At 42.5% G+C, this 27,671-nt stretch overlaps 1 protein-coding gene and 1 long non-coding RNA gene across 2 annotated transcripts in view; one reads left to right on the top strand and one right to left on the bottom strand.

The window, feature by feature from the left end:
* The window catches only part of PRCP (prolylcarboxypeptidase), a 29,990-nt gene extending 2,452 nt beyond the window's left edge, over nt 1-27,538 (bottom strand). The window contains exons 1-8 of the mRNA XM_005510758.4: nt 27,258-27,538; nt 10,953-11,093; nt 9,733-9,834; nt 9,229-9,410; nt 8,353-8,510; nt 6,879-7,051; nt 4,567-4,731; nt 3,722-3,909 (exon numbers count right to left, since the gene is read on the bottom strand). Of these exons, the coding sequence (XP_005510815.3) occupies nt 3,722-3,909; nt 4,567-4,731; nt 6,879-7,051; nt 8,353-8,510; nt 9,229-9,410; nt 9,733-9,834; nt 10,953-11,093; nt 27,258-27,380 (1,232 nt within the window). The 5' untranslated portion in view covers nt 27,381-27,538. The remainder of the gene's footprint in view (nt 1-3,721; nt 3,910-4,566; nt 4,732-6,878; nt 7,052-8,352; nt 8,511-9,228; nt 9,411-9,732; nt 9,835-10,952; nt 11,094-27,257) is intronic.
* The window catches only part of LOC135575720 (uncharacterized), a 78,386-nt gene that overhangs the window by 37,816 nt on the left and 12,899 nt on the right, over nt 1-27,671 (top strand). The window lies entirely within an intron of this gene.

The following is a 27,671-nucleotide window of genomic DNA, read 5'->3' as shown; positions in this document are numbered from 1 at the left end:
CACAAACCTGGATCTGTTCCTGACTTACAACAGTGGACCTACTCACAAAAGGAAACATTAGAGAAGGACTGCTCTATGTCAGTGTAAATTTCTAGAAGGATCTAAGAAATTAAAACAACCTTAGACATTAAGAGATATGCAGCTAGAAAAAATATCACAATGGCAGCACCAGAAAATAACAGAAAGAAAAAATGAGTGAAAAGGAGTTTTGTAGAAATAACTAAGAATAAAAACCTGATGGGGTCTGAACTAATACTTTTTGTTTTTTTTTTAATGAGGGAACAAAGGATCTTGAATCTCTGTAGTTATTCAGTGGTTCTAAATATGACTTAGGAAAAGAGATACATTTTGTATCCGCCAAACAAAAAGCACACAGAGCTGACCAATAAGCAAAAAGCATTTGGTTTAAAAGGTCACCTGAATCAGCAGAGCACTTTGGCACCAGAGGGACGAGTTGCTGAGAGACCCAAGATGCACATGAACTTGCATCTTGTGGTCCCAGTCATGTGGAAATTAAGTGTGCACAAGAAAATAACCCTGTCTCTGGCTTTTCTGGGAGCTGCTGGCTGCGTCCTCTGTGTCTCCTGCCAAACGATGGCACTGACGCACTTTGGGAAGCGATGCTTGCTGAGAGGAGGGCTCACTGCAAAATAATAGTAAGTCTTAACGGTTTTACAGAATAAGATAATTTGGTACCAACTGGAATGGATTATTTAGGTGTTAAAACTGAGCATGCATGTAAGTACTCAGTTGCCCATCTTACAGGACAGGACTTCTCAATGTAAACAGAAGGAGAGAAAAGGGAGCGAGCGAGGGAAAAGGATGGAGGGAAAAGAGGAAAAAAAATAACTCAGCCATTCCTTTCCAGCAGTGGCGAGGCGAGTAGGGCTTCAGAAAAACACCTAATGCAAAATATCAGCACACTAGTCCCATTTTCAATTCATCATATTTCCCTGACAGCATAAAGAGGGATCTGCCTGTGCCACAGCGAACAGTTCCTGTTCCTGTCACATCTTCAGAGCTTCTCAGCCCCAACCAGAACAAGGAAGTTTTCCACTCTTAGCAACACTGTCTGTGCATCCTTTCTTAACATGCCCACTGTCCACAACTGCCAATTTCCTTTTATTAACTTTTTTCCCCCCTCACCTGTTCTCCTCAGCCAGACATTGTTCTGTCTCATCTTCTTTTCCACCATTCCCTTATTTTATGCTAACAATCCCCACTTCTGCACAAGGCTCCAGTATCTCTCAAAACAGCCTGCACCTCCTGCCTCCCCCTGCCAGTGCACAACTGGATAGGTGGGTGCCCTGACTTAGAAGCATACAACCTAGATGTGACCCATCCAGACTGAAAAATATCAGTTTTCAGACTGTGCACACCAAATTTCATACTGTCTGATATAACCTGGGCTGATTTTCACTGCCATAGTGTGTTGATGACAAGACACTACCAACTGCTACAAGCTCTCTGCCACCACAAGCATGAACAGCATTAAAATGCCATTTCCAGTGCTATGGAGCACTTCCATACCAAGTACACAGCAAGTTCCAATAAGAGTACTGGGAGCAGGAATTGCTGGAAAAGGCAAACAGGGTTCTGGAAATCCAGGTTCCTCAAAACAGTGTTTTCATACAGAATTGTTGCCCAGGACAGGCAAGTAAATCTGCCTACAGCCTGAGTAACCACTCACATACTACATGGGAAGATGTGAGGAAGGAATTTCTTATAATGAGGGTGGTGAAACACTGGAACACATTTCCCAGAGAGATGCCCCATCCCTGGAGACATCCCAGGCCAGGCTGGACGGGGCTCTGAGCAACCTGATCTGGTGAAGATGTCCCTGCTCATGGCAGGGGTGGCACTGGGTGAGTCCCTTCCAAATCAAACTGTTCTGTGATTCTACACACCTCCAAGAAGGTACTGAAGAGGCAATGGACATTCCTCGGCCAGTCCCACACAACACATACAGCACAACGGGGATCTACTTGCAGAAGGAGATGCAGCAATGCCAGTTTTAAGCATCGTGGCCAAATCCCACTGCGGCTGGATAAATTCACCCTACAGCAGTTCTCTTTAGATGGAGTATCCTCCCTTACTGCGCTAAACTGTAGTGTAAATTGCCTGACACTTGAAACATGGTGCTTTTTACCCCACAGGGAGCCGTATCCTTTGGTAAACACAGAGATATTTTTGTAAAGCACTCTGCAGTGTTCAAGGATAAAAGGTTCTTATATACATGTACAGTGCTGACAATTTATTTGTTTGAAGAGAAACAACCCAGCTTGAGATCCAAAGCTTTGTATGTACAGCACTACTCCACTCATTTGGTTGCTTTCAAGCTTTTCTCATTTCAAGCTCCTTCAGCTGGCATAAATTCTAGAGCATTTATTTAGATTTGTTTGCTCGTCTCTTGCTTACAAAGCACATTTCTACTGTACAGAGCTGTGAAGCCCTGGAAATAAGCAACACTGAAGAAATTAAGTTAAACCAACAAATTCTATTTTATTAAAATGTTTTCCAAAAAAAGAACGGAATTTCTCACTCTACGGCAGATATCCTATGGGACACAAACAGCAAGAGACAAACAAGAGGAACAAACAAAAGCAACAGGCCTTTGGAGCTGAACAGACCAACACTAACAGCTGAAATCCGGGGAGTAATCCCCAATTCAAGTGAGGACTTGCTCCTTTTAAAATACAAACCTATTTACCAAGTCCAACAGACTAATTCTGAGTTTTGTTTAAAGAAGTGATTTTTTTTAAAGGCCTTGCACAACTTGAACCGGAGAACAGAGGGACATATTCAGGAGCTGCCCGCAACGGGCAATCAGTACAGCAGGTCAGGATTCCTGAGGGCACAGGCTTCAATGGGTTTATTAAATGCCTATCACATAACAACCTGATGAACAGCTAGTACTTAGCTGCCCAAAATATTGTATCACCTCACAACAGAAATACAGCTACATGAACCCCCCTTTAAAGAAAGCAGAGTTTAACATTCAAAATAAGGAAAGTGAAGGCCCAGAGCAAAGAGCACGCACTAGTTTTTGCACCAGAATGAAACACTCTCTCACTTTTTGACCACATACAAAGGTGTTTCAGACAAACTTCTGTTGTATTATAGAAGGTACGCCTTGCTAGAATGGGAACATCTCATTGTATTTAGATCTTACATAAGTTTGTTGAAACTTGTCAAATTACCACTAAAAGAAAAAGGCAATTGGCAGCAATAGGAAAGCTTCCGCAAGGTACTTCCCTCTCTTTCCTGTATCAAAGGGGAAAAGGAATGTCACGCCAGCCCCTCCACAAGGCTATCACCCAGAGCAACAAATTTTAGTGACCGAGACTCTAAGCTTGTTTAGACTTTCCTTTTATGTGCAAGGGACAGTGCTCTGTCCCTGACAAGCTAGATGGATTTACCAGTATGGGAAAGCTGGACTTTGGCCACAAGGTAAGAAGAAATCCACATGGGAAGAGAACTACATTTGGCAGAAGCCCAACCCTAATTCTTCTTTTAGAGTCACACAGACAGTGACAGAACAGTTGGCTGCTTTGGCCACCGCAGATTGACCATTTTACTCTCAAGAGCAACACCAAGCATGCTCATCATGTATTCAGCTGGAGTGTTGGAGACAGATCCTTTTGCTACTTAGGGCAGGCTCTCTGCATTGACAACCCAAACTGGTGGAAGGTTCCACTCTAGAAGCTGAAACAAGGCTCACCTGAAGATGATGTTGCTGTGTGAATGGATGTTTTTCCCTCCATACATAGAAATAATCCAAGAAGGGCGAGGCCTCACTCCCCACAGCTTGTAACACTCTTCTGAACGTGCCTTCAGGTCCCACTTCTGAGGCTCAAACATGTCATTGACACCATCTGTGCACAATGGCATCACCATCTCAGTGCAAGTCTGAAAGAAAGAGCAGGGCAACAAGACACAATCGCAGGAGACTGTTCAACAGCTCATAGTGCAGTATTTAAATAAAAAAAGCTCCAACAGCATTTGATCAGTAATTACTATCAAACTATCACAGAATCATTTAGGTTGGAAAAGACGTTTAAGATCATCAAGTCCAACCATTAACCTAATGCTGCCAAGTCCAGCACTGAACCACGTCCCTAAGAACCCCATGCACCTTTTAAACCACTCCAGCGATGGTGACTCTACCACCGCCCTGGGCAGCCTGTTCCAATGCTTCACAACCCTTTTCCACAAAGAAATTTTTCCTAATATAAATATAAAACAGCTTTAGTTGAAAGAAATAAGTGTCAACATGTCCTGACATATTTGCATGCACAAATTGGGATGGAAGGCTGGGATGGGGGGGATTAGAAGACCAAAATGCTGCTCCTGTACATCATTTTCCAGTCTATATGAAGAGCTGAAACAACTGGCTAATGAAGACAGTCTAAACCTCCTGGGGAAGCTGTCATACTTGCTTCATGATTACATTTGGCACCAGTACATCAATTACATCTGGCGCAATATACTGACAGCTAAACGACTTGGCAGTTCTTGCTCAAGAAACCTCACTGAGCTGCAATTTAGAATGGACAGAGCGCATACCTGATAGTTCCAACCCAAGTGGCCCAGACTCTTTGTTGCAGTCTCAGCCATGTCAAAACATAGGATTTGTCCTGAATAATTGTAGTATATATTTATTGCCCGGAAAACATTCTGCAGCAGCAATTTGTCGGAGAGACTGGGATCCTTCAAGAACTTGCAGACTTCCTGCAACAAAGAGAGAAGGGGGACTCTAAATGTATAAGTGAAGATGAATTCACGCTACCTGATAGATATCAATTTATTTTCAAAGTACAGTCAGACCATTTCCAGAAAGCATCTTTCTATGCAATGATATACCTTGAGCATTGTAATAAAAAGGAGCATTCCATTTGCATAGTGCATGCTGTGAGGAATCTGAAACTTTACATTTCCTGATTAAAACTTTAAAAGCTGTGCAACCTTAAGATTTCATTCATCAGGCCTTTCAATCCATTTGCCTTTCTTAAAATACATAATACTTAATAAAGAGTATTTAGCTCCTCTGTAATGGAAGATAACACATGCAAATATATAACAAAGAATATCCAGAAAACCAAGCAGGTCTCCTGGCTCCCTCCCTTGACTTCCTACGTGTCAGGATGCTCTGATCTTCTGCCTGGTAGAAACAGTCCCTGAACACTAACCAACTATCTTGGGCCCCTTTACCTTCAAGCAGTCTTGCCCATGGGATTTCCTCTAGCAATTGTTTGAAAAGGCCAATGTTAGCCCTGCTGAAGTCCAGGGCTGCGATTCTGCTTGCTATTCTGTTCCTGCCACACGAGATGCTGAACTCCACCATTTCATGGTCACTGCAACCCAGGCAGCCCTCAACCTTTACTGCTTCAAGCAGACCCTCCTTGTTAGTGAGGATGAGGTCCAGCAGTGCACCTCTCCTAGTCGGCTCCTCCACCGTTTGCATCAGAAAGTTATAGTCAATGCACTGGAGGAACCTCCTGGACTGTGGCTGGCTGGATGAATGGTCCTTCCAGCAAACATCAGGGAAGTTAAAATCCCCCACAACAACCAGGGCCTGTGACTGTGAGGCTGCTCTCAGCTGTCTGTACAGGCCTTATCAACTTCCCCACCCTGATCTGGTAGCCTGTAACAGACACCCAGTTCCAAGTAGGTTTTAGGATTTGGCCAGCTCAGCCATCAGTTCTATAACTCTGCAGTTAGAGGTTTGGAAAGCTCGCTAATTCATGCAGATACACACTGGAGACAGGGCAGAACAGCGGGCTGCAGACAGCCCTGCATCTGAAACTCAGATTGTGTAGGAGAGACAAGAGTTTGATACTTCTGAGGAACCACTGAAAGCCCACAACAGTGAACAGGTTAAGCAATATACATATATCCAGCTACTCAAACGTGTTTCCTCCCTCTCTCTCTCACCCTGAGTCAGATTCAAGCTTCTGTGTCAGAAAAAAGCATCTGAATGCCTTAATTTAACTCAGATTTCATACATCAGCACTGTTCAGACAAGCTGTAGCGTTCTCCATCACAGCTTTATACCTCACTCAGAGAGAGCATGGACAGTGAAGGTGAGCACACTCCTGAGATTGTGTCAGATTGATAACGAAGCAGAAATAATTTTCAAGGTGTTCATACTGCCTTTGCAGACAGACACAGAGGATAGATGAATGTCCCTCCCCTCCTCCATCAGCCAGCTCTACGTAACGGACAATTTCCATTTTTTATTTAACTGCTGTTTAATAGCCCAAAAATATCAATATTTTATCTACCTCACCTGCTACACACAATAACCCAAAGCCACGTGGAAAAATTCAGCCAGGCTCTTAAAAGAAGAAAAAAACACTCCAAGAAAATAGAAATCTTGCAGAAAGCACTGGAGATAAACAGCATTACACTAGTGATGGTTTGCAAGTGTGGAAAGAGGCTCCACTTTGAGACGTGACCCTGCAATGCATTCGTGGTGATCCACATTTCTTCTCTCACTGGCTCTCCCACATCAAAAAGGACATCGGGTCAAAACTTCAACTGCAAGCTCTGCCAGCTAAGCCTGGCATCAGAAGCTCTGATCACACATGCTTTTTGTGCAGCATTTCTGCTCCTCAAGAACAACTCTGCCAGACAGCTGAGGTTTTTCAGTCATCCCTGGCACTTTTCTTCCGGGCTCCTGATGAAACCTGTTAGCCCTACAAGTGGCAGTTAGTGAATAAACTGGTTGGTGCACAACAAGATATTGCCCCAATAGTCTTTTTTTCCAGCCATGTTGGTTCTACAGAGCCAAAAATAAAGGAAAAGGTATGAGCAAGAAGAGTAGATAATTAGTTAAACCAAGGGATCAATTCTGCAAAACATAATTTCTCTATTACCTCTATAGGCCAAGCTGGCAGAGGCTCTAAGAAGTCAGATTTATAGGGATAGTTCATCATAGCCAAGTTTATCCAGGTATCACTCAGCCCTCTCTTCAATACAGCGACATCCTCAAGATTTTTCAATGGGCTGCACAAATGAAATGTCTTGGAAAGCCACAGTAAACCTTCATCTTTAACAAAACAAACAAACAAACAAACAACAGTTTAACATATTGTTCCATTAACACATAGGTCAGGTGTGGCGCTAAAACATATTTTCACTTAGCATAACTGACCTGGTGAGATTATTCTACATATATACAAGCACAGCAGATCAAATTCTAGCCAGCACATCTAAGTGAAGGGAAATACAATCTGCATACTTCAGTGTATGGGTACGTCACAGCTAACATACCATTAACTTAAAAAAACAAAGATTTACAAGACACTTGGCATTTTTTTGATTGGAAGTAACATCAGGGCACTCTTCTTCCAATGAAAGGAAAACTTCAAAACAGCTAACTCATAGTGCAAGGACTATTAATATATAGTTCCCTTGGGAGTCTCCTGGCTTTTTTTTTCTCATTATTTTATCTGATCTAGAACTCATCCAATTCAGCTTCCCTGATTTTAATTAGCTCACTCATCATACCAGACTTTCCCTTTAGGACACTGAACTCAATTAGCAAGAATTTTTTTTTAATTGCATTCCTTTGCTGTACAGTGACATCATCTGATACAGAATCGTGGAATTGTTTAGGTTGGAAAAGCCCTTTAAGATCATCAAGTCCAACCATTAACCTAACACTGCCAAGCCCACCACTAAACTATGTCCCTAAGAACCACATCTACACATCTTTTTAAATGCCTCCGGGGATGGTGACTCCACCACTGCCCTGGGCAGCCTGTTCCAATGCCCAACAACCCTTTTCTTGAATAAATCTTTCCTAATATTCAACTAAACCTCCCCTGGTGCAACCTCAGGCCATTTACTCTCATCCTGTTGCTTGTTACTCGGGAGAAGAGACCAACCCCCACCTCACTACAACCTCCTTTCAGGTAGTTGTAGAATCATAGAATCATTTAAGGTTGGAAAACACCCTTAGGTTCATTGAGTATGAGTCTCTAGCACTGAATTGCAGTGATTTTCTATGTCTGATTGCCGCAGTTGGTATTTAAACTACTTTTTTCTAGAGTAATGACTCTATATGGCCTACTTTGTCAGAAAGGAAGCCTTGAGGCTCTCATCTGGAGTTAGGTCCTGTCACACCTGTCACACCAGGAGGCGTGAAACAAAGCTTGTGATCCAACAAAAGAGACATTTAAAACATAATGCTAAGCTCATTTGGCAGTTTGCAGTATTAGGAGTATAGTTTCAAAAAAATCAATACACGTACAGATGAAAGTTGCAACATAAACTGGCTGATTTTCTCAAGTCATAACGCAATCCTGAGCATTACAACCCTTTGAAAAGGTATTGGTGAGGCCTCACCTGTTGAGGAAAGGCGGTCAATGGCGCTCCAGGAATTACGGATGCTCTCTGCGCAGCCTGTCCCGCTCCTTTTGAAATCCTTTGTCACTATGCTGAAGAAAGCGCCACATGGAACCAAATCACCAAACTGCCAGATTGGGGCAGAGGCTGCCAGAGCTCTGCAAAGGGACATAAAAAGGTTTGTTGCAAAAACAGATGTATCCTGAACCCCCGCAAAGTGAACTTCTGTGGCTCCCCACAGCCACTCTCTAAGTAGCATTTTTAATTCAGCTTGGACACTGAGGATAGGCAACATAACCATCATGTTGCAAAACTATTCCATAGGTCTGCATGTAAAGGCTGTTGAAGATTGTAAGTCTTGGACACTTGTACAAAGGTATAAGTGCATGAAGTAGAAATTGAGACTTGCTTACTTTATTATTTTCATTTTCAACTCACAACCAGGTCTGTCATTGTGCAAACGCAACTGAAGAGAGCCCCTGCCCACAAGTCTACTCTGTGGCAGACAAAGGTAGGGGAATTACTATTCTCGTTTCCTAGAGGAGAACTGAGGCACTGAAGAGACTGAAGACCTGCCTCAAGTCACCAGAAGTCTGGTGACCCTAAAAGAATTAGGTGCAATGTCAGTGTTGATAATAATTGTTTTGACAAAAATAACAGATAACTCTGAAAATATACACCATCCAGTACCTGCTGAACCATAGTTGTGTTTATTTGGCAAACAGCGCCTCTTCCCAAATTCGAAGCAACTTAATTGCTCCACCCAGTACTGAAAAATTCAAGCCAGCCTGAATTATGGTGCTTCTCCTAAAGCTGTAATATAGCACAGAAATAACAAACGCCTGCCCTGTGTTTGAGCAGGACAAGTACACTCACCCAACTACCAGATGGGGGTACTTCATCCTAAACCAGGCTGCAAGCATTCCTCCGTAAGATCCTCCTATAGCGATGACAGGACTGTAACGGGCTCCTGCAATGGTCGACTTCAAGTGCTCAATCAGTACCGCAAAGTCTGCCAGAGCTTGTTCTGACGTCAGGTAATTCAGACGCTTGGAGTCCTAAACCAAAGAAAACTGATGATAAACAGCACAGGAGTGATTTGCAGCAGCAGCATTTCTATTCCCCACAGCAGCTGTTGAGTTCTAAATCTGTGCCTGATAACAAATGAAATATTCCTTGCAGGTGTCCCTTGAAATGCTAGAAAAATCTCCAGTTATTTCTTTATCTTTAATTCTAGAATTGATAGTTACAAATATAAGACTGCTTGTAGCACGTCTAAATCTTCCTCAGGCTAACAGTCATTGCACTGGAAAGAATTACAATAGGCAGAATTATGTCTGTAGGAAACACATTTAAGGAAGACAAAAAGAGGATACTTACACTGTAAGACTCATTCCCAAAGGGCAAAGATTCTCCATAATATCTATGTTCAGCAAATACTAACATGGCGTTAAGTTCCTGAGCCACATCCCACATAAAACCCTGGTTGGAGAAAAACACACGTTTAAATAAGTTGAATCCATTCTGTTCAAAGCCTCTACTTTTGGTCTAGCGGATTCCAACTCTTTGATTAGAAAGATACCAGCATCAAAATGCAACTAGAGAGACAGAGTGCAATTCGGTTTTAAAGTATCACTGCAGTAAGAAAACGCACAAAACAGATCTCCACCCAGAGACAGGGACACATACAAAGGAAATATGTATATTTTAATGCTGCAAAATATTAAGCAGTATTGTTTTGGGGAATACACACAGAGCAGATACTGCCAGAGCTCCTATGGCACAAGCTTAATCCATAGGAAATAAAAAAATGCTACAGGAGAAAAGCTTGCTTTTGAGCTAGGGCTACGTCACAGAGAACACAAAATTTGTTTTGGAATCCTCTAGATTATCGCTTATTGCCATACACTTGCTTTCGACTAATAAATAACTACTACTAGTTATTAGTTGTTGACAGCAGCTTGTTAGCACCAGTTATGGACACAGGCAGCAACCCCCTGCTGACAAAGCGTGTCCGCAGCCCTGGGCTGCTCGGAGCTCAGCACACGCCACCTCCTGCCGTGTCACTGCACTTTGTGTCGAGGTGGCCAAAAAATACCCACACGTTCCATCCTGCATTTATATCGATCATGGAAGGGAAAGCTTCCACAGGTCTCAGCAGAGAACAAGAATCACCTGCCTTTGATTTCCAGCCTGCTTCATCTCACTTCACATTTTCCTCATAGAGGAAAAATAACCATCAAAACCTCCCATTTTACTTGGGCAGTCTAAAGGACTGGGATAGGTGTAATTTGGTCCGAAATTTTGCATTCTTAGCTTGAGGCACCTCAGTGTTTCCTCTAGAAATTTTCTTCACTACTCCAGGAAGTTAATACAACTGCACCCCTTTGATTTCTATGGGCTTCCAATACAACCCTGAACCTCTTAAAACTTTGTGTTATTGTTCAGCTTCCTCTTCCTCCTATAACAATAACAACCACTGCAAATTCTCTTTAAACAATATCCTGACAATGCCTCCTTGTTCTTCCTTAATTTTTCAGCACACCACTACTGGAAAGAGGGATGCCAATTCATGAATTAAAACCCTATTTTTTACATACTGTATTGTTGGAGAACCACGTGATATCCCCTTCATTGCCTGTATAAAACAGTATCGGTCCATTGTTTTTCTTCCAGTGCTGATCTGCTATGAGATACCGCTGCTGGAATGTAAGATTATCATCAAATCCAAAGTGATCCACCTGTAAGAACAAGGAACAACAACATGTTCAGCAGGCTAAAACTGATCCTGGAGTCCATGGGAAGTTCTGACAGTCACTTCGCAGATGAAAAATAAAGAAAAGCATAAAAGTTTTACTAAGATAAAAAAAAATATTACACTGAATTCATTTATATTTCTAATACATCCATTTTTTTCTGCTTTGCAAATGAAGCAGCCAAAATCACAGGTGTATATGCTGAAGGAGAAATGTTACTCTCAGATATTAAAAGAAATCCATGCCCTTTTTATAGTATCATACTTAAGATATTCTAAATATACCTTGGAAATCTGATCAATCTTCTGAGGGGTCAAAAAAATATCCAATAGAATAAAACTGTATCAACAAGTAAAAAGAACCATTGTCCCACAATGTTTTGAAATTTGTTACTAGCCTTATCATTCAAAGTAAACACCAACCCCCCCCCCAAAAAAAACCCCAAAAAACAACAAAAAACCCCCAGCTCTTCATTCCCTCCCCTTTTGGCGTAAGATTGAAATTTAAAGATTCATGTTAGAAAGTGATGAGGGTTTTTCAATTCTTAGAAAACACTAATTCTCTGTAGCTCTTGTGCTATTGCCAGAGTTTACAGATAGTTTTGTGGAGTGCTTCTCCTTCTCTCCTTGCAATTTTCCCTAATCCACGTACCCTCCCCAGTTCTTCCATCCTACAAACATTGCAACCCTACACACAGCACTTAACCCAAACGCCACAATGTTGGATTTATTCCCTCGTTAGAAATTCCATTTCAATTCCTAAGGTCAGTTTTTCAGCTTTTATTCGCACCACTTTGTATTCACTATTCCCCTTGGCCCTTTCCCAAGCGCTCATCTGTACTGGAAAGTATATAAGTTGCTTTTAGAAGGTAACTCTGTGGATAAGCATAATCTTATTCTGGAATACACATGCAGGCTTTTACTACAAAAAAAATAAACAACAAACCCAAACACAGAACTAGTCCAGACAGGCTACACTGCTTAATTACTACATATTCACAAATGACCTGTACATTCCCAGTTTTGACTTCCACCAGCACAAAGCATCATCTTTCCTTTCACAGCTCCTTGCTGGCGGTACCAGCCTGACATCTGCTGGCTTAACATCCCTCCTCACCCATCTGCCTTCACACCCACAACTCTGTCAAATTGCTCAGATGCTCCTTCCACCTCCCCGGTTTTGAGAACCTCTGCAAGTTAATGCTAAAAAGCAGCACGTCGCACACAAATCCCAGCACTCGCTGCTAAGGTAGTGACCGAACGTATGGGCAATTTCCTCCAGACAGCTCAGCAAAGCTGAAATCTTGACCCGCAGGATCCAACTACTCCACATCATTTGCTTTGGGTCAAAGAGAGTGCAGGAAGTTATTTAAGGCATAAAATACATATATACAACCTGCTGCAAACTGTCTTTTCCAAACTCTCTCAGGCTGAAGCGGAACTGCAAGAGCAGCTGAAGGTCCGTGAGTCATCTTGACAAACAAGGTCTTTGCCCTGAATAAGTAAAACTGCAGGGACTGCTTCCAGACCCAAATTAAACTAATTTATCTTCTAGTTTTGCTCAGTTGGACCATTCACTATTTGTTCCTAAGCATGTGGTGATGTTCTGCACATACTTAAGGGCTCTTTCACTGAATTCAAGCGCTGACAACATCTGCTGGGCTCATTTTATGCTGGCAACTCACCTGGCTCCTTTTTCATTTGCACAGTTATTATTTAGTTTAGTTTCACTTCTTACAACAAGCAGAATCAAGAGTGATTAGATGTAGAAAGGCAGAACAAGGTCAGCAACTGAAAAAGAACTTGGTCATAAGACCTTGTGACAATTAAAGGGAAGGATTAGATAAGGCACGTCTAATAAAAATCACCATATAGTTGAATAAACTCAACACTATTAGGAAGTACAACTAACACATCTTTTGTTCCAGGTCTGTTTGTACAGGAGAGAAGTATCTTTTTGTGTTTAACTTTTCTGGGCAGGCTGCTCGCCAGCGATAGGAAAGAAATAGGCTTGTGTCCTGTCTGCCTTTTATGGAATAATCTAAAATTAAACATTTAGCCTTAAAACTTGACTCTGCATCCTTCCTGCCTGAAGCCACAGCGCCAACTACAAGACTACACCACAAAAAGTATTCGGCTTCACAGAATCACAGAATGTCAGGGACTGGAAGGGACCTCGAAAGACCATCCAGTCCAATCCCCCCATCGGAGCAGGAACACCCAGATGAGGTTACACAGGAAGGTGTCCAGGTGGGTTTGAATGTCTCCAGAGTAGGAGACTCCACAACGTCCCTGGGCAGCCTGTTCCAGTGTCTGTCACCCTCACTGAGAAGAAGTTTCTTCTCAAATTTAAGTGGACCCTTTTGTGTTCCAGTTTGAACCCATTACCCCTTGTCCTACCACTGGTTGTCACCGAGAAGAGCCTGGCTCCATCCTCGTGACACTCACCCTTTATATATCCGTAAACATTAATGAGGTCACGCCTCAGTCTCCTCTTCTCCAAGCTAAAGAGCCCCAGCTCCCTCAGCCTTTCCTCACACGGGAGATGCTCCACTCCCTTCATCATCTTTGTTGCCCTGCGCTGGACTCTCTCCAACAGTTCCCTGTCCTTCTGGAACTGAGGGGCCCAGAACTGGACACAATATTCCAGGTGTGGTCTCACCAGGGCAGAGTAGAGGGGCAGGAGAACCTCTCTGACCTACTGACCACCCCCCTTCTAATCCACCCCAGGTACCATTGGCCTTCCTGGCCACAAGGGCATAGCGCTGGCTCATGGTCACCCTGCTGTCCACCAGGACCCCCAGGTCCCTTTCCCCTACGCTGCTCTCTAACAGGCGTCCCTGAACTATGAAAATATGTACCAACATCTTCTCAGGGTAGGCAGCTTAATATGCAACAGTCCAAAAACATACCGTGGAGGAGGAAAGGAAACAAACACACACAAGGAAAAAAGAGAAAAAAAAATCAGAATAGTTCAATGGATAAGCCTCCTTTTGGCACCAGGCTGAGCTTATTCAATGGGCTACTGTGCAGAACAGATGTTCAAGCCCATGTTGCTGTTCCCATTGCACAGGAACGGGAACATTAAGGTAGTAATATTCAAATATGAGTATTACTGAACTACATAATTTTCCTGAATTATGTTTAATTTTCATTTTAGAGATACAATTTACTATGTTTTCCTTGTGATGTGCTCTGAAAGTCTATTCCCATAAAACAAACCCTGCAATCCCAATGCTGCAGTGAGCCCGCAAATCTATTCCCATAAAACAAGCCCTGCAATCCCAATGCTGCAGTGAGCCTCGCAACACTGAGGAGAACGCACAGAAATTTGCGTTTTCTTTTGTCCGTTTTAATAACCATGTTGATCAAAGTGTCACGATCCTCCATCTCGACCCTGAGCTGTGCTGTAGACTCACTCACCGCCAGTCACGTTCTTCTTTCCCATTCCTCCCCCAACCTGTAAAAATGTGATAGCGTCGCAGAAGCGAAACTGTGCCTGTTCATCGTATTCATAACACATCAAACCATGGACGTGTGTAAGATCCCAGGCAGCACAGACAAGTCCAGGCTTCTCCAGAAAAATAAATAAATAAATAAATTTTATATATATAAAAATCACATATACCTATCACTCAACTGAAGAGCAGAAACTCCTTTATTGCTAGATGGGGCTTCATACCTTGTAGTAACTTGTCTTTGCAAGGGTAAGACGTGTAACACAACCCTAAAAAAATAACCCTAACATTTGTAAAGCAGGCAGAAAGAGAGATGTCACAACTGTTGGTTATTGCCAAGAAAATCAAAGAAATTCGCAATCCAGAACATCAACACAGTTTGAAGGTGTTTCAGGGAGCGTCTCCTCGCAAGAGTAAAAAATGTTTGAAAATGTATGAAGTCTGAGGGGAAAAGGCACAAGAATTAATAGAAAATTGTCAAGTGAGAGCTTGGGACACAAAGGGAAAGCTGTCGTTCAAGAACAGCAGATGGAGCTGTCGTGTAGCCAATTCAGCAAATGCTTTCACCATCCTCTGTAGAACAGGTATGCAAAGCAAATCATAAATCTCACAAACAATGTGAAGTACACTTTACAATTCAAACCACCCTGAGTTTTCTTTTTCTCAAGTCAGATTTCATTAAAAAGTCGAACCAGAAAGTTTCTTTCCCACACTTCAGCAAAAGGATGAAGACGAAAGCAATGACTTTTGAAACAAGACCTAATTGGAATAGACCACAGCAGCAAAAGAAAAAAGCAGTTCAGTAAACATTTACAATACGTTAACTGTTGGTTAAAAGTAACAATGGTAGAGGTATACTATCACACATGAGGTTTTTCTAATTACATTTTTCACAATTACTATTAGCCAGGATGCCAGCAGTAAATATAACACAAGGTCCTGAGCAACCTAACACAACTTTGAATTTGGCCCTGCTTTGAGTGTGATGTTGGACCAGATAACATGCAGAGTTCCCTTCCAAAACCAAACCATTTAAGCTTCTGTAAACAGGACTACCTAGCAAGTTTGGTTAAAATAAAAACACAGTCTTCATCAGCAATATAACAGCAATGTTTTAAAAATGGAAGTATCATACACATGTAACGCCAGCACAGAATTGGACTTCTGATACTAATAAAATGGAAAATAAAAACAGAAAAAGGAATGTTGAAAGTAATAAGTTATGAATGTATCACATCTTATGTTGAGCTCTCATAAATGACTTATCTCAGGGTATATATATATTTGTTTTTAATATGTTTTTTGTTGTTTTGGAAGCCCATTTAAAATAAAACAAGCCACTCAGCCACGTATCTCCTCTGAGGAGGAAACAAAAAAGGCACAACAGATGTTGGTTATTGTACAGATGTTAGTCTGCTTAATATACTCCTGGAAGCAGTCAGGAACTATGGCACTGTGTGAAGTACAAAGACAAAACAGGACATGTGGGCTAAAACCCACTTCCTTCTCAGCAGCATCGTAAGGTCATTGGTGACTTCAGAGACAGGGCTGCAAACATAAGTCTTTACCAAAAAAAAAACACTATAATTCACAGCATAGCTTCTAACCAAGCGCATTTCATGTCATTCAGTTTGGTAAATCAGCACCTGATGCTTTCATGCTTTTGAGTTTCTGGCAGGATTGGAGTGTCTGAAGCCTTTGTGTCATGCTTCAAATTTCACTGTTCTAAGCAACAGCTTTATTCTCCCAAACTTGGATATTCCATTTGAAATCCAATCAGTTGTTTTACTGGTGAGAAGCCAGGGGGTTTTAAGAGCTGTGCTCCACCCTCCAAGCATTCATGCTGTTGTGTTGAGCACTCATCCTGTCTGAATTATTTCCTGAGGACAGGAAGATGCAGGATAGTCCGAGGATATCCTCTGGCATGAACAGCAGCATGGGCACCAGCCTCTTTGGGATTTCACCAGCGTGTTTTTATTCCTGGTTTTACTCCAGTCCAGATAGCTAACCCTATTATTTTGTTTCCTCTTAAAAATCTTCGCTTCCTCTATTTAAGTTGCAAGTTCACGAGGGCAGGGACTGCCTTGCCATCTTTGTACAGCATCATATTCAAGGGGTGCCAAAGTTCGTTACAAGTATTACTACATATAACGAAATATTCAAGCTCATAAAAACCATTGCAGCAGTAGAGTACCACTAAAAATATATGTATACCCACACAATACCTTCATTGCAGGGGAGACAGAACTAAAAATGAAAGCTAAATAAAAATCAGTTTAAACAAAAAAGTCTTCCTCCCTAACACTATTCTTGTTGCTTTGTTTTCTGTTATTGCACATTTTTGTGTGCTGGGTCTGAGGCTTCATCTCATTGACATTTGGTAAGATTCTCTGAGTTTGTCCCTGCTCATTTAGTGCAGAAAGAAAAACAAAATAAAATCAATATTAGCTTTTCTTGATCTTTTCCATTTTACATGCTAGCAATTAGGTGTTTCCTTGCCTTCTAGGCTGATACTTGTGTAAGGGACAGCAGATTGAAGATTAGCACCAGCCTGTTGAAATGCATAATCATTTGATGCCCTGTGGAAGAGCAGGGAGATGTAAACTGCACCTTCTTGCATCAGGCTACATTAACCCACTAACTCGAATGGCCTACATGGAAAAAATATCACAAAATTGGAAGAGATGGACTTCCACGTTTCCCATAATTCAGAGGTTTTGTTCATTAGATTTAATTATACTTTGTTTACCTGTTACATTTAACAAAGCATACAGACATAACAATAGGCACGCTGCTTGCCTCCTCCAACTTCTAGTCTACTAGTGGTGGTTGGAGGCACTTCCAGCCAAATCAACTACCCAAAACTAATCTAGGCTTAAAATCCTTGTAACGGAGGGATCTCTTGCTTTGTGACTATGTCCTTGTAAACACAGTGGCCTTTGACATGCTTTGTGTATTTTACTGAAACTTCTTTTATGCTGCAGAAACCATGTCACCTGCTCTCAGGGGGCTGCAACTGTTTAAGGAAATCTGCTTTTAGTGCTCGTTTATCACTTTGGTGATTAAAAAGCACGGACAAGGAAAGCCTCAGACAGGAACTCTACCCCTGTCCTTAGTCACACAGTTTGGACAAGACACTTAAAAGAAAGAGACCAAAGAACATCCAAACAGCTACAGGATATGCTGTAGGAAAGCACTGGGCTACTCAGGTCAGCGCTTGTTAGAAATAGTTTCCAAACAGTACATGATGAAATGTTATTTTTATGGTGGAAACCTAAGCAGCTAAGGAGAATACAAATAGTTTTCAACTTCCACAAACCATTAGTACTTTTGTGCTGCGATTGAAACTCCAGATTCTGCCTGCCCTGTAAAAATGAAGTCCATAAACATATGGAGAATTTAATTAATTAGGTGTAAAATCCTCCAGCAGTCACAGCGAAGGCACAAGTCCTTGTCGGAGCTCCTCCAGTTGGAATGATGGTCTGACAGGTCCCACAGGCCTTACCAACACGTTCTGCCCCACACTGGGCGTTGCAAAGCCCCAGCACAAGGGAGGTGATGGGTGACCAAGGCCAGAGACAGCAATAATTGCTTTTATCAGCTTTACTGCTGATGCTCCTTAACCACAGTCTCTGTTCCCCTGCCGTTCTGCTCTTCTCCAGGCAATGGAGAGGCTTGTACTGCCAAAAATCAATCAGCTATAGGAATTTATAACAAATTACCATGGTGATAAACACACCAAATGCTCACATCGTTAATCCTTCCATTCAAGGCATTATGACCCTGGTGAAATTCTTCCACCGGACAAGGGATGGGGCAAGGAGTAGGGAACAACCAGGTCAAAGCCATATTACCCAAGGTGCATTACTTCACAAGGCCGAAATAAGGACAAAGCTGCACTATAGCAGACAAAAACACAGTTATCCTTGTGAAAGGTCTCTCAGACCTGTAACAGGTAAAGGCCTGCATTATTTTTCCATCTGCCTTTCAGTTTGAATTACAAATCCATCACATTTGGAGGATAAACTTCAGAGTGGAGGCAAAAAATTGTACATGAACCTTCCATGTGTCCCAGATCAAGCAGTATAAAAATATCCCAGTTTTGCTGAGAAAACCCTAAGGTTTTGAATAGGAATAGTTGTTTAAACAAAATACTTTACAAAGAAAGTTTGATCTTCCCTGATCAAAATGGTTTTCATTTGAAAGGCTTCCTCAGATTCTTTGTAAACAAGGATGCGGTGGGGAAAAAAAGCATTTCACATTCAAGAATATATTTTGATTTGATGGAATTAAATATTTAAAATACCTCTAGCTCTCCACACGAAAGGGCTACAACTGTCTAACTTGGTAAATATTTTTAAAGGTTCAACTCAATTTGCAACCATTTTACTTCCCAGATTTTCGGCGCTACAAGGAAATTTGCTCCGGTTTATTATTCTCCCAGCCTTAGTTCAACCACTATTACTTGTATTTTATGTTCTCCAGCTAATCCCACAGAAAAGAGAGGACCAAGGCAGGGGGATGGGGTGGGGAAAGAGACAAAGTCAAAACTGTCCTGTCATCCAACCAGATATTATTCTAGTTAGATAGAGCAGAGGCAAAATGGCAACAGCATTAAAAGGCACAGAATACCTATAGAAGATCGTGCTAGGGATTTTACATAGGCCACTGTGGATCGTTTATTTAATAGCTACTAATTCTGCTGAGCATTTAAGAGGGAGGGGGGAAGGCAATTTCAGAAAACAAATCAACAAAGCAGTAATTAGTCATAGTCCTTACACAACAGCAAAAATACCAGGTAGCAACTGCTTCTCTGGCAAGCTTGCAACATATGGGAACCCTTCAGAAAAACTGTCTGCTTGCAGAGCTCCAAGGCTTGGTAGATGGGATGACAGGGAGAGCAGCAGCATTCAGGTGACAGGTTTTCTACAGATTGCTCTACTGCACAACAAAAACATCCCGTTCTCTTTTCACAAGCATTACAAAAGTTCTCCAGCAAATGTACAGAAAAACGATGGGTCAGTCAGCGCCCAGAACTGAGCTGGACCACAGATGCTTTTCTCTCAGCAAAGCAAGTTTTCTCATCTAAATAAAGACTCTTCGATATTTACAGGAAAATGTTTTTCCATTTGCCTTTTTCCACTTAAAAATAGGAAAGAATATTTTGTTATAAACTATATAACAAACCCTGTGCAACTCCTCAGACATCGCTAAAAGCCATTTCCCATCACCTTGTAGGACAGGAGCTCCTGATTAGGAGCCAAGGGAACTCTACATTTCCCCCCAGTAGCAGTGACTGAAAACTGTAGACATAGGTGGTCACACACTTTTCACTGTATAGGAAACATTACAGTAAAGCCAGAGCTTCCAGAGCAGAATGTGGTTCTCAACAGCGGCTGTGGAAGATTCGGTTTTCACGGAGCAGGCAGTAAGGAAAAGCAAGCTGCTGCTGCTTAAAAGCATAAATCAAACATTTGGTTAATGCTAGTTTTGCTTTCACCCACTTCCTCTACTTCAGCCTGGCCTCAGCCCAAGCCTGCTGAAGTCAAAGGGCCTGACACCCAGCACTTTCTGTTCTTCTTGCCTTGAAAAGAAGCTCCTGCACACAAACTACCATCTAAGGCTACACCTGACCAGCTTTTTCACACTAAGTGCCTCTGGGGATGCTTTTAGAAAGGACTTTTTTGCTTCACAATACAAGAAAACTTACCCCTGCTGGAAGAAGACTAAGTTAGCTAGGAATGAAAGGAGATGCACCACCGAGTGTGTTGGTACCGGCAGAGGGAGAAGCCAGAGCACAGTATCACAGCTCCATGTGTGCTCACAGCCCACACAAAACAGCCTTTCTGTGAACCCTCTCCTCTTCCGGACAGACACACATCTCAGGTCTTGCTTTACAAATACCTTTTCTGGATAGTCTTCATCTAATCACTCTCACTTGAAGCCTGACACGAGGGTAAGCTTGTACACAAACAGCATCTGGGCCGTAGGAGCGAATAATGGAAAAAGTTGGTATGGCAAGATGAGGATAGAAACAACAACCCAAAAGGTTTAGAAATGTCGTTCTTTGCTCACTAGACACCTTTAGAGAACAGCAACCACAGCACAACAACAGCAATAATGTCACTTGGCAGCAGCACTACAACCGTGCTGAATATTACAAAATAGTCCAGGCTCAGCAGGGCTGAACTAAAACATAGGAGACAGCAACTGAAAACTTAAAATAGAAACAAAAATTATCACCCCACACCACAGGCAAGAAGGACAGTATCTACTGACTGTGGTGAAAATAAATGCTACTCCCATTCTTCTCTCCATATTTAATTCTCTGAATTTACATGTCTGGAAAACAAAGAAATGAACCATTTTACGAGTACATGGAAGATGACTGAGTGCAGCCTGGTCTTCCCAATTAAACGTCTTACAAGTTTCACTGCTTTAGATATAAAAATGTAAATTTTCCAGAATGTATGAAATAAAGAAAATTAATGTATTTATTCAGTTTTTGAAGACATTAAATGAAATTATCAAGCATGACCTCTAGTCTCACCAATTTGGCATACATTACAGGTTATGTGCACAGTCTACAACAATTTATGTTGTTGGCTGGTCTTGATCTCCTCAAAGTCAGATGAAATCAATATAGAACACATTAGCATCAAATTCCATTTTGAACTTAATTTCCCTCCCTATCTCCCCCCTCCTGCCCAGTGCCTTTTCCTGGAAAAAAGCAAAAAAACCAGAGCTAAGAGTTTAATTCAATTGCTAGAAACTCATGGACAATTGGTACAACTTCAGCGAAGTTAACAGGATTTCTCTCATGCACATCTGGCTTGTCAACAGTTTGCTGCTTCGGCCACACGGAGTTTTGTTTGTTGTTCAGTCCTTTAAACTTTGTCTAATCGAGACAGTCTATCAGAAACTTTCAGGGGCCTATTACAGCTTTTAATGATTAAAGCTAGTGAGACTAAAAATTGCTTATTTTCAGAGAGCGTAGTGATCATTGATGCTTTTTGTAGTCTCTACTACTAACTGCTCCCTTGAAGGAAGATACCCAGGTCATGAGGAAATTAAGTGTTTCCTGCTTAATTTGAGCAGCTGATGTCTGCATTGTGACCTACAGATAAGTAGTGCATAAAAATAAAAATTCACTGACGAGCTTTAACAAGTACTTCCCTGTTTTCCTGCCCACTGAATAAGAGCTATTGTTTCTCCTCACAGGCCTGGTTTATAGCTTACAGCTCCTGTTTTAAATCACACTATGAAATCAGAGAGTAAAGAGCTGCCAAGTACTCCTGTACTACTTGATGAGGAAAACATACTCCAAGTAATTCACTTCCAAGGCAAACATGAGCATCACTTCTTCTCTAACCACTGACATAACTTTTAATTGGTACCAAGGGGCTCTGTAAAAAGCACTTTGTTTTTTCCTTCACCAGCAGTTAAAAGTGCTATTGTATTATGGTGCCAGACATGAAAAACAAACCCATCTTACCATTCCCGACATCTGTTACTACTCCAAGACACCAACCTAAGTCACAATAACATGCTGAAAAATTCCTAACTAGAATTTACAGTGCCAATCTCAGCCTGTCTTAATATCTTATAAGCAAGTTCTATGCCCATGGCTGAGAATTCCTTCATTGGCATTAAACAGCTTATACAATACAGTTGTATACATGTTTTTAGTGACAGTCATTGGTAAATTGAATTAATCTGAATTTAGCATCTTATCATCTAATCCAAATTTATCACCTTAAGATGATAAATTAAGACAGCTTTGTCTTCAAAAAGGTGATCCAATCTCTTAATCTCATTTTCCTTTACTCTGATCATTCATGCAATGACCTGAGACTGAAGTTAAATTGGGTTTTACTGTAGTACATTTTCAGTTAGAGAAGGAAAACTCCGGGGTTCACTGGCTTCCTCTAAATTGGCCCTTCCTGTAGAACAAAAAGAACCATGTCTGAAAAATAAATCTTTGCTTCTCCTTTGCAGTCGTTCTCAAATTCTCTTTTCCAGCTTGAAACCTGCATTCTAACTTCTACACCTTCAATCAAGGCTTTCATTTTTTATGCCTCAGAACTTCAGTCTGTAACACCAAATATGATATTGAGGACACCTGACAGAGCCAGAAAAGATCCATTTGCGTTACTTTTGAGAATTCATTAGTTTGAAGGTTCAACATCGCTTCTCTTCACGTACAAACACTATGAAGTGCAGATGTGTTTCAGAGCAGAACAACTTCCATATGAATTTACTAAGTTATGAAACACTGACATAGGTATTAAATCTAGGAAGTTATTAAATGCAATCAGAACCCATCTCCTGGAAATGGTGACACAAGTGACATGTATTAGTTGAAGAGACAATCTGATTGAAGGACCAGGCTCAGTAACTTGCTGAACACAAGTTAGTTTCACTTGTTACATTGGTTCTTAGGCCAATCCATAGCAGTTCAGAAAGCAAAAGATGTGCTTACAAAGTGTGATTGAGATGAAGGATCCACCAGCACATTAAGTCTTGCACTGCCATCAGTTATCAAATTGAATGAATAGATACCACATCCACTCTCTTTTCTGAAAAGGACAGTTTATCACTGAGAATCCTTCAACTATCAGGAAATTTAAGGCATCATCCTCCCAGCAGTACAGCACTTAAAGCACAAGTTCTTAGGCTATGGTTTTGTAACAGTAATATGTTGAAGACAGGAATGCAGAGGTGCAGGACAAGGCTCCCCAAAATGAGAAAGGCTGCCTGACTCCAGACCCTACACTGAAAGCTGATTTCTACTCAGGCAATGAGAAATAGCAGCTCTTGGATACCTCGCCAAGGCTTTCCAGTCAGTTTGAATTGTGGTCACTCACACAGCTGCCCATGAAGAAGCTATTCAGATAGCGGTGGTCTTCCTGCAGCTCTGCACATCCTGCACATCATTCTCTCTGTAAAGTCTGGATTTGGATGGATTAATTTAACACACAAATCACAAGCAACCTTTCAGCAAGCAAGCTACCAAAGAAGAAGTGAGTGTAGCCTTGCCTAGAGAAGTCATACTAGTACATCAGAAGAGCTGTAAAGGATGCCAACTACCCCAGCATAGATAGAATTTGTTGATGTAAAGATGTGGGTGATGGCAGAGTTTCTCCTTCGAGGGCCATCAACTAACCTAGGTCAGCATGAGCTACCTGTACACTGGGGCAATTTCACTTCTGCATTAGAGGAATAGAGGGCTGAAAGGCATCAGTTACTTTTGAAGGCGGAAGGGGGAAAAAACAAAGCAAAACACACAAACCTTCAAGACAATATAATAAAATAAAAGTTGTTGAGGACATACACAGTTCGGTATGCAAGCTAAGTTCCTAGCTACACTGCCACAGGCATTGCTTGACTTATTTCTCAATATTCCAGATTTTAGCCCTGTCAGCAGGGATGTCTGACACGTAAAGCACTAAACAGGAGGAAGTTCAACATAAATGAGCGTTGACCTGAGCTCTGACCCTCTTATTTCTCCAAATTCAAATACCTTTGCTTCTGAGTAAAAGCTAACACTAAACCCTCAAGCAATGCTGCAGGTCTATAGGCCTTCATGCCAAGAGGCTCCATTTAGAGACTGTAATTCCACATTAAAACCCTCAGCTTCTGAAATCCACGTCTCCAACGTGCGACATTAATTCGTCGTTCGCAGTGCTCACGAGGCATTTTTGGGCAACAGAATTCATGCCGGAAATCTATTTAGACTTTTCAAAGTTTTCTTTTGTGGAAGTATTAAATATTTAAAGACTATTCAAAAGGACTTTTTAGAGAAGTAGGCATAAGAAGGGTTTCCTTTGTGACAGTGTAATATTTTGCCATATTATAAAATAGTGATAAAATCAACATCAAACATTTTTAACTGATGTTGAAAATCAAAGGGATAAACAAGAATCAAAACAGGAACTTTAAGTAAGAAGAGAGACTCAGCAGCACCGAAGCAGATGATTCACACTGTAAGCAACTATAATGTAAATAATTAAACTTCAACAATCCTGAGAGGTGGCAAAGTTTCACCACCCCTATTTAATATGTCCATCATGGTATTTATGTTCCACTATAGACTCATAACGTAATTACAAACCCCAGACAGCAGCACTCAGCACATGTTTCATAAGGGCTGCAGAGTTTGCCTATCAGTCCTACATGCTGTGCAATCGATAATGAGCAGCCTTACACCCTCCGCGTGATTCGGCCTCTCGTGCTAACCCTACATCTCTCACACACCGGGATCAGCATTCATATCTTTGATTAATACAAAAAATACATGAATATACACATATCTCCCACCATGTTCAGCAATACCAGTAAGACTTTGGACAAGGAAAGCAAGGATTTCAAGGCCTGTGAATATGACCCCTCTTTCCCATAGCAGCCACTCTCAGTCAGGATGATTTTTATTGAAGTGGGGAATAAGAACATGGGAGATGCTGAAGGGAGCAGGATGTGGCAGCATCTTTGCAACAGGATGTCACAGGGACTCTTCCCTCCCTTCTCTCAACATCTACCTGCCTCCCAAAATCTGCAGATCTGGGGTACACAGCAGCTCTGGCATTCCGCTGGCAATTGGAGGGCACACAGATGTCTCTGTCAATAGCCGAGAACAACCAGGAGACACCGCAGGCCAGAGGAGGGATGTGGACAGAGGTGTGACAGAATGGTGACAAAGGTTGGTTCAAGCCACAGCACAGAATTAATATCACTGACACTATGGCAGCAATGAGCAACAACCAACACACCAGCACAATTAGGTGTCATGCTTACGAGTTACAACGCAACCACAGGATTGATATCCTGGCCAACACAGACCACACATTGCAGGAGGTATCTGCAGTATGTTACCAAATATGCTGCAAGGCTCTTAGAGTTAATGGAGGGGCCCAAATCTCAAGTCACTGCCCGAGTGATTAAAAAGTATTAGACAGAGATGCTTCCAACACACAGGATTTATGTGGGGAGACTGCTTGAAGAGGAATGCTCCCAAACCAGAATCAATCTGCAGAAGAATATAATCTCAATGTATGGATTTGTCAAAAAACTGTTCCCATCCCACCTCTCACACCCCTAATGACAGTGACCTTCACCCTAAAATTATTTCATAGCTATTCAGGATATACAAGGGTTATCTTTTTTTCATGTCTGTTCTCTCTGAAAGCATAATATTCCCATTTTGCCCATTCCATTCTAAGTTCACCTTCTACAAAGCTGAAACAGTAAACATTCAATCCATGTATCACCCAAGACGCGTGTGAATTAAACAGCTTCTCTTTCCCACTATTTCCTATGTAGACCAGGGCACAAAATTCAGTTGCAGGCTACAAGCCTCTTTCGAATCAAACCATTAGAATATCAGAAAAGTGTCCTCTCTGTTTATTACACCTCTCAGTAAGAGGAACAATTACCTCCCCTAAAAGATCAGGCTCAGCTCAGGCGAGGAGGCAGATGATCCCTCACACGTACAAAGGAACTGTTGACTGTTTTTGTGATAACCTAAAAACAAGCAGGGTGTTGAGTTTTCTGCAAGAGGACCACACCAGCACACGTAGCTGACATTGAGGAGCTCTCTTTCTGTCCCTGTGGCTGCAGATTTTGCCAACAAGTCACAAAGCAAGTTATTGGAGCAGACAGGAAAAGAAAGTTCTAGTTAGTAACAGAAATCAGTTCTGTATTTAAAAGAAACAAATAAAAATCACACAAGTGCTATTTGCAAATAGTACTAGGGTACAACCAAAGTCTCCAGCAGTTTTCTGCCAACATACTGTGTGGGCTGTTTTGGAACACAGGCTGTGGTGTCAGGATATGGTGTAGAGATACAGCAGAGCAGACCACCCGGCGCTCCAGCCGGTCCCTTTCCAGAGTTGTGACTTTAGTAGGATATGCAAGACCTGGAACATTTTACCAAAGAGACGGAGCACAGCAACATCCAGAAACCTACAAAAATATACTGCTGTCCAGTCCACGGCTAAATGAGGCAGCTGAAGGAAGAAAATGCCCTTGAAATCCCCACAAAAACTCTCTGCCTGGCTCTGACTGGGACCCCCAGCTCCTCAGAGCAGCTGGGCTGTGGGGAAACCTCTCAAGTGAGCCACAACAATGATGGAGTGGAGCATCTCCCGTGTGAGGAAAGGGTGAGGGAGCTGGGGCTCTGGAGCTGGACAAGAGGAGACTGAGGGGTGACCTCACTAATGTTTACAGATATATAAAGGGCGAGTGTCAGGAGGATGGAGCCAGGCTCTTCTCGGTGACAACCAATGATAGGACAAGGGGTAATGGGTTCAAACTGGAACACAAAAGGTTCCACTTAAATACGAGAAGAAACTTCTTCTCAGTGAGGGTGACAGACACTGGAACAGGCTGCCCAGGGGGTTGTGGAGTCTCCTTCTCTGGAAATATTCAAAACCCGCCTGGACACCTTCCTGTGTAACCTCATCTGGGTGTTCCTGCTCCGATGGGGGGCTTGGACTTGATGAGCTTTTGAGGTCCCTTCCAACCCCTGACATTCTGTGAAGTGACAGAACCGGCACCGGCAGCCCCGGCCGGGGCCTCCCCGGGGATCTCCCCTCGTTCCCCCGGCCCAAAACCGCGCTGGGGGTCACCCCCTAAACCGCTCCTGTAACCCCGGGCTCTCCGCTGAGCGGTGCGAGGGCGGCGGCGGCTCGTACCTGCTGCTGGAAGTACCGTATGAGGTACGGGGCGGTTGGCGTCCGGGCTCCCCGGCGGTGGGGCAGGGCGGGCAGCGCGCCGGACGCGCCGAGCAGCAGGAGAAAGAGAAGGAGCCGCGGCATGGCCGGGAAGAGCGGAGGCCACCCAGCCGCCACACCGCTTTATAGCGGCCCCGTTCCCCCCGCCCGCGGAGCTGCCCCAGGTCGGCCCCGCGGGGAGCGGCGGGCGGTAGGACCCAGCGGACTAGGCGGAGCCGGCGCCTGCGCCTGGAGCAAACGGCGCTATACCACCCGCCCCGAAAGGAGAGGGGCTATCCCCGCACGTGGGGGGCGGGCAATAAGCCGCGGGAATTTTCGATTGGCTGCGGGGGTGAGAGTAGTTTGTGAGCGTCTCTGTCGTTGGCTGTGGTGACT

Source organism: Columba livia, chromosome 1 (genome assembly GCF_036013475.1).
Source record: "Columba livia isolate bColLiv1 breed racing homer chromosome 1, bColLiv1.pat.W.v2, whole genome shotgun sequence".
NCBI lineage: Eukaryota > Metazoa > Chordata > Aves > Columbiformes > Columbidae > Columba > Columba livia.
The sequence above is the reverse complement of the archived record's forward strand: the minus strand, read 5'-3'. Positions and strand labels throughout refer to the sequence as shown.